Source organism: Odontesthes bonariensis, chromosome 1, assembly GCF_027942865.1.
Source record: "Odontesthes bonariensis isolate fOdoBon6 chromosome 1, fOdoBon6.hap1, whole genome shotgun sequence".
Classification (NCBI taxonomy): Eukaryota; Metazoa; Chordata; class Actinopteri; order Atheriniformes; family Atherinopsidae; genus Odontesthes; species Odontesthes bonariensis.
This window is the reverse complement of record NC_134506.1, coordinates 27,654,849-27,672,245: the sequence shown is the minus strand read 5'-3', so window position 1 is coordinate 27,672,245 and position 17,397 is coordinate 27,654,849. Positions and strand designations below refer to the sequence as shown.

The window sequence follows — 17,397 nt, the reverse complement described above, 5'->3', positions numbered from 1 at the left end:
AAAGAGCTGACAGAAGGCAAAAAATAAATAAATACAAAGAAACACCTCAAACTAATTGAATGGCTACAAAAGAAAAACCTACTGACAAGAAAAGGTCAAGTGCAACTCGTGTAACCATAAAATGAAGCTGAAGAAAAAGATTCCCTCCGTGAACTGATTTGAATGGTAGGTAACGTTAACTATCATTATGGGATAACTTTTTATGGTCAGTGTACAGGCTAGCTAGGCCTGCTTCACACGTCAGGAAGACTGGTGCTCTAGAGCAGCTAATGGTCCTAACAAATAAGCATAAATACAGTAACGTTAGTGCAACGCCCAGTAAATGACTGCGGTCAAATGAGCCACCGTTCGTCTTCGCGTAGTCAAGCCAGCCGCTCAAACATTTTACGGCGAATGCTCCAAGACCACTGACAAAAGATAGTGCTAGTTTAGAACCACGTAAAATGACTTCCGGTTTTCAAAGTAAGAGGGTTGAAGCAATAAATCAAGCTAGTGTGCGTGTGTGTGTGCACGTGTGCCCCCCCCCTTTTTTTTTTTTTTACCGAAAACGGTGTAATATTCCATTTTTACTGGACTGTAAGATAACTTTCGTCCATAAGTTTTGACAATGGTTTTACTTCAAAACCATCCTGACTACATGGCATTCTCAGTCATTATCAAACATTTTTACTGTATCATTTTGGAGTAATTAAGCCTCAAAGTTGTCTTTTTTTTGTTTTGCACCAAAAAAGCTCCCATATGCCATTTTTGAATAGGAATAGTAGAATAGAAGAAGTCTATTCGACAAAAGTCGATTTTCTCAAGATCAAAGGTGTCTCTTTTTAACTGGATGAGATTTGTGTACAGGTTTGACTAATAATACATTTATTTCGTTTGTTGTTTGAATGTGTGTAGCCCACTAAACTTGTTTTACCACAATACTGAGATTTCAAACTTTGAAATGATACTGTGAAAAATATAATAACTTTTCAATATCGTGCAGTGGCGTAGCTACTCCTCGGGAACCCTGTTGTTCATAAGCAAGTCCTCTCAGTCATTCAGATGCCACCTCGAATTCTTCAGGGCATTTCTGGATTGCTCTGATTTATTTGCTAGCAAGCACAAATCTAAGAAATATAGTTGACTAGCAAGCATATCTATTTAATATAAATATTTTGCAGTCACATTTTCTTAGTAGGCTTAATTCTTTTATGGGTTTTACTTTACATTTGTCATTGGATTTTGACTGAACTTATTTTATACTATTTCAAGGTTTTCACAATGTTAATAACTTCTGCTTTCTTGTTCTGCAATTTTTCCCAAAACACAGTATGGAAGGGGCAGCAGAGCTATAGAGTAAATACAGAGTGTTTTAACATCATTACATAATTTTGTAGATCAGTGGTTTTACCATGGTTGGTTGTGCAGCCTTTGGATGCAGCAATCGCTCAGAGATAGGAGTCCGGATGCATGGCTTCCCCAAGGACATTGACCGCCGGAAAAGATGGTTGGCGAATGGTCAGCAGGCAAAATTTTCAGGTTAAAGGTGACCACAACAACAGAAAAACTTTGTGAAGTAAGTAATGTCCACAGAGGTTTTATGATAAATTACACCTGATAAGTACACCTGAGTGTAAAGAATAACAGTTCAACAGAAACGTGAAGTATGCAGGGGAGACTGAATTTAGCCTACAACTTATGACATCATTACCTCCCGGCAGTTACACTTTGAGGACAACCAGTTTATGGACACAAAAAGAGGCACACAGAAGTTGAGACCAGATGCTGTCCCAACCATCTTCATCCATCGCCCCAAGCCCAAGAGGAGGAAAACACCTTCGAGGATGATGGCTTCTGCAGAATTTACAACACCTGATGACCATACTTACTGTATAAAATCAAACCTTGGTATGATACCAGTGAACACAGTCTTTCCACAGTTTTTCCCATTTCATGTATTTAAAAAAAAAAAGCTATTTTCAAAAGACATGTCAATTTCACTTCTAGGGATGTAGTGTAGGTGGCATAAATACATATAACACCTTCAATGCGTTGTTATTACAGCTATTAAGGGAGAAATTGAAGTGCAGTTAAGAGGCGAGTGAGAGGGATGTATCAGGTGACAATGAAGCAGAGGTCACCAGGGGCCACTCATCCAGGAACCAGTGTGCTAGGGGCCAGTCATGACAGGGCCAGTATGGAGGACCTACTGAGGGAATTAAGAAAGGAAGAGGATAAAAGCAGAGAGGGCTCTAACAAAAAAAATCAATCAATTTGGCACTTAGGAGGAAAAACAAAAACCTTAAACTAAAGTTTACCTACATTTTCAATCGACCAAATTCATGCACTCGACCAAAAGAATAAAGGGGCACAACAGGATACAAAACCCTGCAAAACATGAAGATCCCTCTGCCAGACATCCGCACTGTCCAAAGAAGAAGGCAGCAGATAAAACTGAAGCCAGGAGTGTTAGAGGAGGTTTTTGACATGCTGAAGCTAAAGGTTAGTAGCATGAACCAAATGGAGAGGGATTGTGTGCTAACCTTGGACGAGATGGCCATCACCCCAAGCGTAGAGCTGCATCTGGGGACAGGAAAGCTGTTTTGGAGCTTTTGGAGTGACGTGTGATAAGCCCTGGATTTCACATCCCATAGAGTCACACCGGCGGCTCTATTTCATGGCAAATGTTCCACATCTGGTCAAGAACTTGAAGAGTGCCCTTGTCCGTGGTCAGACCATCACCATTCCACAAGATGTTGTGAACAAAGAGCACCTCCCGTCCATGGCACTAAAGCTGGCTCCCAACCTCTCCATCTTGGAGCCTAACCACTTCGAAAAGATCAAAGTTAGCTCAGCCATGCGCATCTTCAGTAAGTCAACAAGTGCGGCCTTAAAGCTATGGTTGGTAATCCTGTTCAGAAACACATTTTGTAATACTGGGTGAAATGGTCCGTCTATCCTGAGAGAAATCTATACAAGATGCATTTAGAAAAAGGGACGAAAATAATCAGACCTCTGTGGCAGCTGCAGGACTGAGAAACAGCTGACCAATCCGAGATCAGCGGGGCGCTGATCAGATGCCTCTGCGCTTTCTGCCTACGCCCCCCTCTGTCGGCTCCCTCCTCCGTGTGCGCACGCGGTTCTTTGGATTAAGCACTGACGGAATGGGGAGGGGGGGGTGGAGCTTAGAGGAGGGGCCACTTTCGAATCTTGCTAGCTCTCTTGCTAGCTCTCTAGGATTACCTACCATAGCTTTAAAGTACCTGGTAGAGGAGGAGCAGCGTCCTGAATCAAACCTCACCACATCATGGTTCCTGGAGAAGATGGACCACTGGTTTGACCTTATGTCGTGCCGCCATGTTGTGACTGCCTTCTCTCGTTTCAAAATGGGGGAGTACGAAAAGGCCATCAGCTTTCTCCAAGAAAGCATCTATCTTTTTCGTGGCCTAAAAATAGGGGAAAAGAGCAGCTGGAAGCCGGTACAGACAGGATTGGTTATGGCCACAACAACCATACTGCAGGTCCAGGAAGATCTGTTAAGCCAGGGTCACAAATTTGTCCTCACAAGCCGGTTCACGCAGGACTGCCTGGAAAACACGTTTGGATGCATACGTCAGAGGAACCCCGTGCCAACACCTGTGGAGTTCCACTATGCCCTTCGGGCTGTCACTGTTGGACAGTTCCTGTCCACAGTGCATACAAGCAGTTACCTGGATGACAGCTGTGACCAAAACCAATACCAGCAGTCCTGAAGGTCTGAGAGTGGAGCAGCTGGTCGACCTGACATCACCACCCACCTTCACAAAAACAGATTCCTGTGTTCCGTACCATCTGGCCAGATACATCGTGAAGTGTGTCTTCAGCTGCTCACTCTGTCAGACGTACAAGCATGCACTTCTGCAAAATGCAGATGATGCACATGAGAATGAGGAATTCAAACAGGATGCACTTTATCGGCCATCTGATGAGGTCTTCACTGTCGTCCAGCACGTGGAGCAGCTGTTTTGTTCAAGGACAGATGATTTTCTCATGGAGTGCTCCAATGCAGCGGAACAGCTGAAAGAGGAGGCCATTGTTCTGGATAGTAGCCTTCCATCATGCCATGATATGAAGAGAAAAATCATCTGAAAATATGTCAGGCTGAGGTTAAGGATTACGGCAAAGTGCATCAGGGCTGCAAGGAGAGAAGACAAGAGTAAAGGTTACCTTGGCAGCAAGAGTCAGAACAAGAAGGCCAAGAAGGCTCAACCTCCTGCACCAAAGACCATAACATCTTGGCCACTACCAAATACCTTGCTTAGCAGGAGCTTGCAGCTAAATCTGGAAAAATATATGTATTAAGCTTTGTTCCTGTTAAACAAATAAATAAAATTAAATCATATTTTTATTGTTAATGTTCTATTGTTTTATGTGTTTTGTAAGATGACATTGAGTGCTTTGAAAGGTGTCTCTAAATAAAATACATTATCATTATTATTATTATTCTTTTTATTGTTGTAGTAGGGGGAGACAGACAGACAGGAGGGACACAGTGACAGTCTGAAAGGGGTCAGTGACAGACAGACAGGTGGGAGACAGTGTGGAAACGGACAGGGATAGACTGACTGACTAAAAGACAGGAAGTTGACACATTGGGTATAGACAGGTAGGCAGACGCAGCCTGATATGGCACACTGTTTTGCTATTTTCATGCCCTCTCAACATATTGTTATTTTTGCTGTTATGTGTTTCACTAAATAAGAGATCAGATGTTGATGTATGCTCGAAATTCTCCTCTGTGCGAGTTGAGATGTTCTCTATATCTGTTTTAATGTGTTTAAAATAAAAGGTGTAAAACGCTTTACTGTATATGTGATTGCTTCAACTACACTTCAATTGATAGTGGTTAAGTAATGCTTATTTACCACTGTTATGCATTTCCTATGGGATACATGTTTACACTTTACAATAAGGGTCCAAAAAACATTCACTAATGGTTACCTATGGCTAAGTAATGCTTATATGAGGTATTGTAGCGTTACCGGGTATTTATATACCTATTAAATATAAGGATTTATGAGATGTTCTTACAGTCTCAAATAAACCTTACCTCGAATTCAGGGCACCACCCACCTAGGTTTTAACTTAATTTAAGTCACAGTCAGGTAGGAAAACTGTTTGAAATCTTACGATCCTGGTGTTAAATTAATTAATAATTAATATTCAATTAATATTCAGTCTCATATCTCGCTACTTTCGTGAAGTTCTCGTTTGGTTGGACAGACATTACGTAAAGAAAGCATACGACACAATCTGTGATTATAACATATATATAGATATATGAGCTGTTTATTACAATGATATGATCTTAGACATGAACCTTTAAACAAACAGGAGATGCATTGAATATGGGTGATTATATAAAACACTTAGTGAATGGAAAATAAAATATGGGAATGGAGAGTTACTGGATTTATTCAAATAGTTTGGGTTGGCTGACTATTTGAATCTAAATACTGTACTGACATTTCGGATTAATGTATCATTCTGTGAAAGCCTCGAGACATCCATCAAACCCACTTTAAGGTGAAAACGGGTCGGTCTTACTGTGCTGAAGTTCTATTCACGGTAGCGGCCACGCGGGTCCGAGGGGATTTCTCTTCCGCTCTCTGGGCCTTCCTGGCTGTCGTGGCTGACTTTTTAGCTTCTCAGTTGCTCTTTTCCACCGGGAAACGGGGACGATGGTGTTGAGGGCTTTGCTGTTAGATGATCGAATCTTCTGATGTCAGTGGGTCCGTTGCTTCTCTGATGAAGTGAACTTAAGTTCACAGAAGATTAATAAAAGGTTGCTTGGAGTTGGCTTTCTTGGTAGGAAAAGGTGATGATGGCGTGAAACAGCGGAGGTTAGGACGTGCGACGTAGAAGGACGTGGATGGCGAGGGACGAACAAAAACACGTAAAACGTGCATCTTCAGAGTATTTCAATCTGTTTCTTTGTTCGGGTCTTCTTCGTCTTTCTTTGGGTCCTGCTCCGTCCTTCTCCTTCCTCCCCTCCGTCGTCTTCTCCACGGCTCATACTCTCATCTTTCCGTGCTCTTCAAATCTCTCTGAGCAACTCATCTGATCAATTCTCCATTGTTCTTCTCTGACCTGTTCTCCCTCTGAAAACAAGAGCGTGCTTCTGGAAAACAACAAGAGGCAAGAAACGAGAGAGGCAAGAAGGCAAGAGAGAGCGTGTGTTTTCCGCGGTTCCGGGTTTTGACTCTCGGAGGCGGGGCTTACACTACTTTTTCAGCCAATGACATGCTTGAACTGTGTGCATGTCTCTGTAAGGTGATCTGTGCTATAGGGGGATTTCTGGATGAGACAAAGAACTCTGTGTTTCTCCATTACTCCCATCTCATAGAACATTTGTCTCGGTGATTCTGAAAACACCACATCTTGTTAAGATATGCAGATTAAAGATATAACATAGACTTGTAATATAAAGACATCAAAATAACACGCATGATAAAGACAATTATGACTTTCAAAATTCAGATGAATATCTATGAAATCGTGACGTATGAATAGTGAGTCACACAATGCTAATTCTAACAATGGGGACACCAAACAAATACCAAATAGATACCGAAGGGACATCGTTAAAAGTTAAATTGTTGCATATACATTGTCCATTTTACTGAGTCCTCTGGGATTTAAATGTTCAACTAATCAACACTGCAGACCACTAGGGGGCAATGTGGTTCCATCAGGCAGGTTGGGCATTTTCCACCAAAATCAGTTCTTTGTCAATATTTAAGCCAGAATCGTACAAATTGTCTCTATATGCGTCTTGTGATCAAGCTGGAAACCTGAAAGAAATTGTACACGGTTATCAAACACATTTAATATAGTTTTAAGATTTGACTAAAAGTGAGTCTTCTCAGTTCATGTGTAGCCATCTGGTCGGTTTGCTGGTGAAAAGGGGTGTTAAAGTGTCAACTTTCGAGTTATGGTCTAGATAAGATAGTAAGTCTCCCACTTTTCCAAGAGTGAGTTCGACTCCCCAAAAGCTCTTAAGGGTGTTGTAAATTAGGCAGTTTCTGTCTCTTTTTCCTTTGTGGAAAGAAAATGAAGATCTGGTTTATATCCACATACGTAAACATCCCCCACAGGAATGTTGGTTTTGTCAAAGTTTGAAAAACTCTTAATCCACACGGCACTGTGACTGCTACAGTATGCATACATTTATTAAGGGTTAGGTACGGCTACTAATGTTAAATAATAACTTTACTGTGCGGATAGGGACACCATGGTCCTGGTACACTGCAGCTCTGCTTAGCTCAGAGCTCAGTCTCCCTGGTCCTCTCACTCACACACAAGCTCCATGTGCTTAGCTGCACGACCGACCAGCCACCAGAGCTCCGACGAGCTCAGGAGCTTTGGTTGGCACTCGTACCTGCAACAATACCGGCACTGGTACCAACAACAGCAACAGTATCAGCAATGGCGTTGGTAGGCAACCGACGACGGCAATGGTAGCGACAACGGCACCACCACTACTGGCAACGACCCCGGTATTGGAAACAGCACAGGAGTAGCAGAGAGTTGCCCTTCTCTACCAGAGTACCAGTATCAAGAATCCTACATAATATTGCTTTAATGCCCATCAAGGCAACATGTACACCATATAACGAATGATTAATGTATTAGTTAGCTGTTACTTAATGCTTATTCACTCCAAGTAAACACCATTAGTAAATGATTACTAGGAACATTATTAATGGCTTACTACTATATGAACGAATGTGTTAATTAATGCTGAGCAGTGCATATACAATGATAACTAATTACATTATTCAACCTTTATTAATGCTTAATAATTTATTAACTAACTTTGAATGGTAAACTTTAATTAACTGCTTACTAATACATTAATTTATGTGTTTTCTAATGCTAAGTAATACATAATAATGATTGATGATATATTATTAAACTGTTAATTAATGCTTAATTAATAATGCACTAACTAACGTTAATTAAAGGACTCTTATTGTAAAGTGTTACCCTTCCATCCTTTCAAAAGATTCAAGTTAGCTGATACCCCGTATTAAATCATTTTGAATGTTTTCTCAATGGGCCTTCCAGACCTTAACTACAAAGATGAAAGTGATAAAGTCTGTTTTCCAAAGATTGGTAGTAAAGGGCTATTACGCATTCACATCTATTTTACACAACAAACAAAAAATAAAGCCATTGTTGTAGTATTAGATTATAATGGAAGACATCATTTATTCGTATGGCACACCAGTAGTGTCTTAACACAGAGGCTTCACTGAGCTGACTGTAAATCAGACTAATTTAGATCAATAACAGTCCTTTTGGCATTCTTTATGCATAATCGCTAAATGCAAAACACATGCTAAGAGTCGGACGGAGACAATCCAGCCCATCAGTGTGTGAACGAAACAATCGTGCCATTTGAAGCAGGGGACATTTATGAGGCAAGTTTTATCCATTAAAACGATGCAATTATTTAAAAAAAAAAAACTACACTAAGTATGAGGTTGTGTAAGCCAAAACTCAACATTATTAAATACATAGTCTGCTTTTAAGGTGACAAAAAATGATAAATAAACACAAATGAAGCAATAAGTAATAATAATATATATTCACGAAGTAATAAAAAGTAATGTTTCTACTAATGATGGCTTTTACTATTATGGAGAGCATGACATTATCAATCCAGGACCTTTGTCCCTTAAACATCTACAGAAATTATTGCATTCATATAAGAGCATCTTTGTGGTGCCAGGAGTTCTTTAAAGAAACAACTTTTGATCAGCCCTCTACATGTTTGACAGTCCAGTGTGGAAAGTAGAGAACACACAGGGTTCAGATGCTTCTCACAGGTTGTACTAAGAACTCAATTTCCAGTTTTTTAAAAGGCTAAAATGCAAGAAGCCAGCATGATAGTGGCGCTTTCTCAATTGTCTTTGTGTATATTTAGATTTCTGGTTGTCCCTGATGCACAGGGACTTTGTGGACTTGCTCCTGTTCTTCTGCTGGGGTTTCTGGGATTTGTTGGGCATTATGTTCATCTATGTGCTGTATGGCTTCTTCTTCCCCCGTCTTTACTTTCTGTTGAAATTTCTCTTCCTCTTTAAGCTGAATCTCTTCATGAGCCTCCTCCTCTCTGTGCTCCACTGCTCCAGCAGTCTCCTCTTCAGTAATGATGTTTGACAGCGTTTTGTCCGCTGCCATCTCCTGCTCCTGATGAGGTGCAAAAGCAATAAATTATTGCCTAAATGTGACACAGCTCTGTAAATTAAAGTGTAATAATATAACAATTAGTCTGTGTAGTGTCTGTGCGCAGTACCTGTGTGTGAGTGAGTGAAGGGGAGAGCAGCTCAGAAGGGTTCAGCAGTCCATCATGGTTTAGATCCTGAGTCTGGAGTAAAAAATCTACCATTGACACCACCTAAACTCCGACAAAAAAAACCCACAATAATATACACATCAGGTCAGATGAACAGCCCGAAAAGTATGCAAGCGTTAGGTTTGTTCATGTACAGACGACGACTGTTCAAAGACTCAGCCGACAGACCTCTACGGTCACTCACCAGCTCATTGGCCACTGCTTCAGGTGCATGATGGGAATTATAGTCAGAGAGCAGCTTCATCATCTCCAATCCATCCAAGAACCCACTGCGATCAAAGTCATAAAGACGAAAGAGGAAGAACACCTCTGACACAAAGAGGGGGAGAGGCATGTCATATACCAAACTCATAAAAGGGACTACTGCAGTACAACTTCTGACAATGCTGCTGGAAAAGATTTCAACAAAATCAGAAGCTGGGATAGAATTTTCAGACCACCCACCACCGTGGGTAGTTTCATCAAGGTGAGAGGTGGGCAACGTCAGCTCCGCAGCCAGAGCTACAGCATAGCACAGTACAACAAAATGAGGTAATGATTAAAAGACAGGAACTCGAACCCCGAATGAAAAAAAAAAAGAAAGATGTGAATGAACTTATTAAAGGAAAATTACAGAAAACATGGTGGTCAATTGATATTTTGTAACAATTAACATTACAATCATGGAGAGGTTCTGATAGCAGCCATGAAGGCACTCAAAAGTCACGTTATCGATTTATTTTTCTCAGGATTTTTGCGGCTCTAGAAGCCTTTATTTGCAATTAGCTTGACAGGAAAGGTTTCGGAGAGATCGAGTGACATGCAGCAAAGCAAATGAACCCGGGCCGTCTGCGTCGAAGAGCTTCAGCCTCTGAACATGGGATGCCTGTTTAACCATTTGAGCTATCTAGTATCCAAGTCACGTTATTTTTTATTTATTGGCTGAACAGCTAAAAAAAATTTTTATTGTACTTGGTCACATTTACTTTTTCCCCTCTCATGAGGAAAACTTCTTATTCATTTTCATTTTCTTCATTTCAATGTGGAAAAACGAGCTTATCAGAAAAGCTGCTTATCTAAGCCATCAACCACCTCCAGTACTAAAACACAGACAATTAATATTAATACATTCTAATTTATCTGCGTTTCATCATTATAAGGTACTATTTACCTTGTTCCCAGGAACTGATTTCTGCTCCTCCCTGGTTCTTCTTCAGGCTGGATTGAATGTAACTCTGTAACAGCCTGTGGTTGAACACAGAAGAAAAGGTACATTTTAACTAAAACATGATGGCTCGTAATGGGTTTATTGGATTTTTTTTTTTATCTTCCTTTGCTGTCTTTGAAATGTCAACGGCCCCTTGTAGGGCAGTCCTGTCCTCTGCCAGAAGTTACAGGAGCATCCAAGCTTCTATGACCAGACTCTAATGCTGTTTCTTTTATCGACAAAGAGTCAGGCTCCTCAGCACCTATTGCTTCCGCTCTCAACACTTTAAGGTCAAATTTTTGGGGCACTGAGAATATGTGGTACAAACACAAACACATGAGTAAACAAGTGAATTTCCCCGTTGTGGGATAAATAAAGTACAATCTAATCTAATCTAATAAGCCGACTTGAATTTACAACCAGCATTCCAAATAAGTTGGGACACACTGTAAAATGTAAATAAAAGCAGAAGGCAACAATTCTCTCATAAATTAACATTTTTATCCGCAACAGAACATATAAAATATATCAAATGTTGAAGGTAAAACAGTTTAGTATTTTTTAATGGAAAATGTTTAGCTCATCTTGAATTTGATGAAAGCAACATGTCTCAATAAAGTTGGGACAGGGCCATGTTTACCACCGTGCAGCACCTCCCATTCTTTTAATGACAGTCTGTAAATGTCAGCAGAGACCAGTTTCAGGACTGTTGCCGCACCTTTGTCATTCCCCTCCTCTCACTGTTGATTTTGAGAAGGGTCTGATGGTTGAAACATCATCAGAATAAAAGCACACGCAGTGTGCGATGCTTTGTTCCTCGGTGATCAGAACCTCGCCACAACTCTTGATGTGCATTACTTGTCTGTTAGGTTTAATTTGCCAAAACATCTTCCATCTCATGTCATAGATGTAGCAACGTTCACGTCAGTGACAACATGGTCTAAAAACTTAAACAATCACCATACAATCGAAAAAGATGCCCTCTGTGTCGACTCACAGCACACAGGCCTACTGTGAATCATTGTGCAGGGTGCAGGGTGCAAGTACCATCCACTTTAATACCTTTATCTTATTTTGCAGTCAGTAGACTGCAACTCATAAAATGACAGAGTAATGTCCACATCCATTATTCTTATCAGCCAGTGGAAAGAAGCTGCCTCCACGTTTTCAAAGACGACACAGTCGTTGGCACATGGATGAGTGCGTGAAGTTAAAGTTTAGTAAAAGCAGTGCGAGCCGACATACTATTTGCCATACGTGGGGATGTCCATATCTTTAAAAAGCACAACATTAAGCAGAGTTAATGTCCATATTATCTTATCAGTGTATGTTTTGAACACATCATAAACACAACAGAGCAGCCAAAGTCCACAGAGTGACAAAACTGTCGCAGCGACAATAAAAGACTGAGTCAGAGGACAGTTTGACAAAACAGCATCTGATGGGTTTTTCTTTCTTTCTAGGGAACGTATGTATTCTTTCCTTTTGAAGATGGAATTGAAAAGTATATTTTAAGTGTTGGATGTGCATCAGCTGTTCATCATTTAAGAGCCACTCACCTGCGCTCCTCTTCTCCAGTCCCGAAGGGATTAGATAATGCTACAGAGGGGGGGTGGGCATCTAATGAGTCCTCTCTGTAGGATAAACAAATTAAATCTTAAGGCTTTCTTTTTTTTCTCAGCTTTAATCAATCTAGTGAACCAATTGTCCTTCTATAAAGCATAATGTTCATTTGCCATACTTTGAAAGAGGTCTGATTGGAACATTCAGTTATATTAATCTTGGCTGTTCTGATATTGTCCTAAAATGTCAATTTGTTGCTGTTAGAGATTTATAAAAAAGAAACAAAAAAAGAAAGAAAGAAAGAGGTGGTGAAACATCCTAACTGGGTAATGACATCACCTTTGTGTCCCAGGTAGCCCAGGTGCTGCCAGGCACAGGTGTATGAGCAGAGTCAGAGACAGAACACACGGGACCAGCCGGTCCAGGTGAGACTCTGTGAGCACACCTAAAAGTACAAAGCCATGTTGTTACCTCAGGTCACACCTGTTCAGGCCATCCACATACATGAATCTGCCCACACTCACACGTTTTCAGTCGGAAACTGAGCACATAAATATTCACGTCACATCACACTAAGTAAGCACTCTGGGCTTTTGGAATACCCAGCTCTGGTGTCTTAAGATCGTAATAGTTTGACCAAATGGAGAAAGTATCTCTAAATGATTCATGACAGGGATGATGGAGTGATTGAGAGGTGATGAACCATTTCTGTCACTCGCAAACAATGATCAGTATTTGGAGACTGCACTGCAGTCCTGCACCTTATTAACATTCAGTAGATTGTGGACCTTATGGTCCATTATGGCAAAATCAATAAGAACTCTACATCTATTTATAGTTTAGCGCAGCCTCCCTCTGCTGTCCCCACTGGTCAGTGAAACAGTCCATCTGTCTCTGGCCAGTTTGGACTAACTGATGATGGATATGTAGGTTACACTGCTTTGCCTGCAAATGAACAAGATATAACACTGCAGCCCTAGCATGGCAGCTAGGGCTGCAGTGCCGGTTTCTGATAAAACTCCTACTGTTCCTCTGTTTTGATATTAAAGCCTTGCGTCGAGACAAATATTTTAAAGATGGCTATTTGTGAAATAGAACCATTTTTTAGTGGTAAGCCACGCCTTTATTAAAACTGTAAAGCAAATATCAGAGTGAACAGAAGTAACGTAGACTACACAGCCGTTAGTATAGCGGCCTGCAGCTGATGAAACCGGCCTGTAATGTGTTCTCAGAGTGATGAGGAGCCTACCTGCTGTCAGCATAGTTGACTCGTGGACAGTAAAAAGCGTATGTTCCGGCAGGTTAGAGGTTCATATCTGGTGAACGCTCCTGTCACACTCAGCCCTACTCGCGCCTCCTTCCCGGTCTGCACTGCGCAACGGCGGCTGCATGCGCGCTCCCCGGCTGCCACGGAGACCGGAGTTTGTTTGGGTCAATGACAGGGTCCACGTGGAAGAACACAGCCGCTTCCGTGGCAGTGAGCCTGCGCGAGCAGTTTTTCCTTCAGCTCCTCTGTCAGGGTTTTTTTTTTTTTTTTTCCGCCACGTGTTCACGTATAATCATATTCGGAGCGGGTGGAGTAGGAGTAGGCTAACCTCCACGTTGCATGTATGTCTTCTTGTGTTCTATTTCACGTTCCGTCTCAGGCTACTGCAGTTTACTGTCAGGAGGGACAGCTGTTCGCCTCCTTTTTTCTAATACGTCTGTAAAGATTGATAGCAGGTCTGATTTCAGACAGTACAGTTGCCTGCGTCATGATTTTATGTTTTACAGTTTACAACATTCAACAACGGCATATTAAAGACTCCTTCTATCGACACATAAAATGGTTCACACATTAGAATACTATAGCTGAGTGAGAAAACAGACTGATACAAGTCTCATGTTTGATAGAGTCTGCATCTTCAACAGATTGGCTTCTTAAAGTGTGTTGATTACAGTTTACTGTACAGGCACGAGGGATAGAAATATGCAATGCAATGTTATTATCTGACCACAAGATGTCCCTGTAACATGGACTTTGAATTGAAATTGATAATCCTAAGGTATCATATTGGAAGTCACACATCCACATTATGATCAGGAAGATGTGACTATTACATCGTACTTGCATCTTGTGTAAAAGTTTGATCACAAATCTTTCTGAGTTGTTTTATCAGATGAAACTCAAAAATTGGTTTTGATGTTTTTTTCTTCTTACTGTTGTAGTTTGCATCAGTAAAAGCAAAGATTAGGTGTTAGTTCTACTAACGTTTTATTTCATAATTGTTTTCTGCAGGCAGTTTGGTGAACTGAGAGAGAACTTTCACCTGTGTGGTCAATTGAAAAAAGATAGAATTTGAGTTTAAAAATCAGCTTCTAAACATCTTGTTTACGTTTGTAAATAACAGAGAAAAATCATTATTGACACTATTAACTGAAGACTTTTGATGAGTTACTGGCTCTTTATGTCTTACGCTCACAATGGTAAACGAGAGTACAGCTGCTTTATAAATAGTATGATGAAAAACAATATGCTTGTGGGATGCTATTTCAGAGGGGGTTTGACATTTAAAACAGACAGAAATAAAAAATTAAAAAAAAAGAGTTGATAAGCAGAACTATTATTTGACTATCTGGACAACCAAGACGCATTTCTGCAGACAGAAAAAAAATTGGCAGAGGATGAAAGTATAAACAGCTGATTCCTGGGTCTGCATGTATGGCAGCGGTTCTACTCACCCAGATGATTGGGCAGTTACCAATGGAGCTGTTGACACACAAACAAACACAAACGCACTTTCCCACATCCACACTGGCCAGTCTGCTGTACATGAGTTGAATCCAACAATGAGTCAGCAGTCAGTCTCTTTATTACCTCATCATTTTGGATCAGTCATTTCTTCTAAAGTAGAACTCAATCTAGGTTGTGTGTTTGAGCGACAGTGTTTACCTGCTCCCATATTAGCTCACATTACTGTACAAAAACATTCAGCTATTTAGTGGTCAGTGATTTAATTTTGACTTGTAAGTACAGTAAAGTACACACAAGTATTTTGTTGCATGCGTACAAGTTTCTATATGATAGTATTGTACCATCAAATGGAATTTACATTATTCTTCAACAGTGTATGCATAGATGTTATTTATTACTGAGTGGGAAAGTTCTTTAGGTGTTGACAAAGCAGTAATAGTTCAGGTAAGTCTTGCACCCAAAACAATTTAGCCTTTCCCCCCATCCTGCATCTTTGTGTGCAAATGCTCTACAAAAATTGCAAAAATTACTTTGCAGGTTTGCCACATAATGCGTTGAATTGTGGTATCTAAAGTGACTGATTTTAGACACGATAAACAACGAAGTTAATTCAATGTCTCAATTCACACAGTCACATGTAGAGCTCAAATTAGACAGATTTTCTAATAATTTGAAAAAAACCCTCAAAAACAAGATAGCAGGTCACATGCAATTATAGACACATTACTAAAAGTCACAGACGGAGGCGTAGGGTGGGTGGAAAAGACAAGCCACAAGCTTTCAAAATCACATATAAAGTAGTCATGGTCATCGAAGCACTTAAACGTCTCTGTGCGTGACTTACAGAGTGGCTTAGCGCAGTGTTTGCTCATGACTTCACAGCTGGCTGGTGCACAAGCCTCTCACTGACACTCACATACAAGAGGGGAGATTACCCTTTAAATGTTAACATGAGTTAGTGTCTCGTATCTGTGGTTTTGTGTGTGTGCATGTGTGTAATGACAATACATTTAGTTTACAAACCACTTTTTTTTCTCACGCACACCACGCAACAGAGAGATGGACTAAGACGCGATGAAGAAAACTGGCAATCCGACTCCAGTGTTGTTCTTACTGATTCACACCACACAGAATGAGCAAATATTGTCAGCACAAGTCTCCTGAATAGACACACAAGAGTAACCAGCATTTGCTGGGAGCATTTTCCGGCCAACAGCACTGTGCTTTGGGAGAGGCTGTCTGTTGTCAACGTTGGTAAGTTACTGCAGTGCCATGGGGTTCAGGAAGAAGTATTCAGTGCTTCTTGGCCATGTCTAACGGGATTTTTTTTTCTTTGCAATTTCAGCAGTCAATATGAGCAAAAGGAACTTTATTACACATTTGAGATTCAGAGACACTGCAAAAACATGCTCCACCTTGATGCTTTTGCGCCCGCAGAATAAGTTACAGTATTGCTGGATATTATCTTGAGGGTTGGATTCAGCACAACATCAATACAACAGATAATGTCTCATTGGCCAATATTACACATTGAAACTCAGGAAAGCTGCAGCATGTCTGCTGACAAGAGAGAGGGTTGTTGCATTTGACCTAATGTTTCATAACTTCAAAATTGATGAGAAATGAACCTGCAAATTTGGATTTAACTGTGTGATGCCCAAGATTTCTGAAAAAGATACCACCAAAACTTTTCATTGTATGTTGTTTAAACATCATTGAGGAATTTTGTAAAATCAACTTGTGTTTTACACTTTAGTCAATTTTGGTAATCTTATTTCACCATGAAGTGTCTAAATTTTTCTTTCAGCCCACTTAAAGACCAGAGTACAAAGTTCTTTCTATCTTTTGAAATTATGGATCGAACAGCTGAGAATTAATTTGACCAGAAAAGGTTATGGCAAGTTTAGGCAAAGAAAAGCATTTCAAATAGGAAAACTTATTAGGTTCAGAGGAAATAAAACTGACATATCTGCTTTCTCATACTTCTTATAGTTTGAGAGCTAACATGAAGGAACTGTGAGTTTAGTCATGGCTTTTTGTTTCAGAGATGTTTTAGTTGATTAGTAGTGTAGCTGTCTCTCGTGATGTGAACATAATGTGTGTTATAGATGTTTTATATTCGCTGATAGTGTCCCCCTGACAAGTAAATCCACTCGTGAAAGAAAATCATTGTGACAACATTGTTTCCATGGAACGGCACCAAGATGCTAGTTTTCAGTGACACTTTGACCTAACACTTTTAACTTTGCCGAACTTTACCTGCTATTTTCTGGCTGCTCTTTCTTTTTCCCAGCAGAAAAACGTAACCGCATGGCTCTGTTTGTCTTTAGCATAGCCCAAGTGCATTCACATGCATACTCACACACAAGCATGTACACTTGCATTCGCACATGTACACACACACACAGGTTCCAAACAGAGGCACGTTATGCAACAGGGATTAGGTTCCACTATTTTGTGGCCCCCAACAATCAAAACTGAGCGAGCTATTTTTAACCCCCCGAACCCCCGTGTAATTTCAACGCATGCTGACCA

At 40.5% G+C, this 17,397-nt stretch overlaps 1 protein-coding gene across 1 annotated transcript; it reads right to left on the bottom strand.

The window, feature by feature from the left end:
* Positions 1-8,234: 8,234 nt before the first annotated feature.
* cgref1 (cell growth regulator with EF-hand domain 1) lies at positions 8,235-13,620 on the bottom strand. Its single transcript, XM_075471472.1, has 7 exons — positions 13,378-13,620; positions 12,468-12,573; positions 12,125-12,199; positions 10,530-10,603; positions 9,564-9,688; positions 9,320-9,421; positions 8,235-9,213 (listed from the first exon to the last, which is right to left on the bottom strand). Exons 1-7 carry the CDS (start codon positions 13,388-13,390, stop codon positions 8,947-8,949), a joined length of 762 nt encoding a protein of 253 aa, XP_075327587.1. The 5' UTR covers positions 13,391-13,620; the 3' UTR covers positions 8,235-8,946.
* Between the last annotated feature and the right edge of the window lie 3,777 nt (positions 13,621-17,397).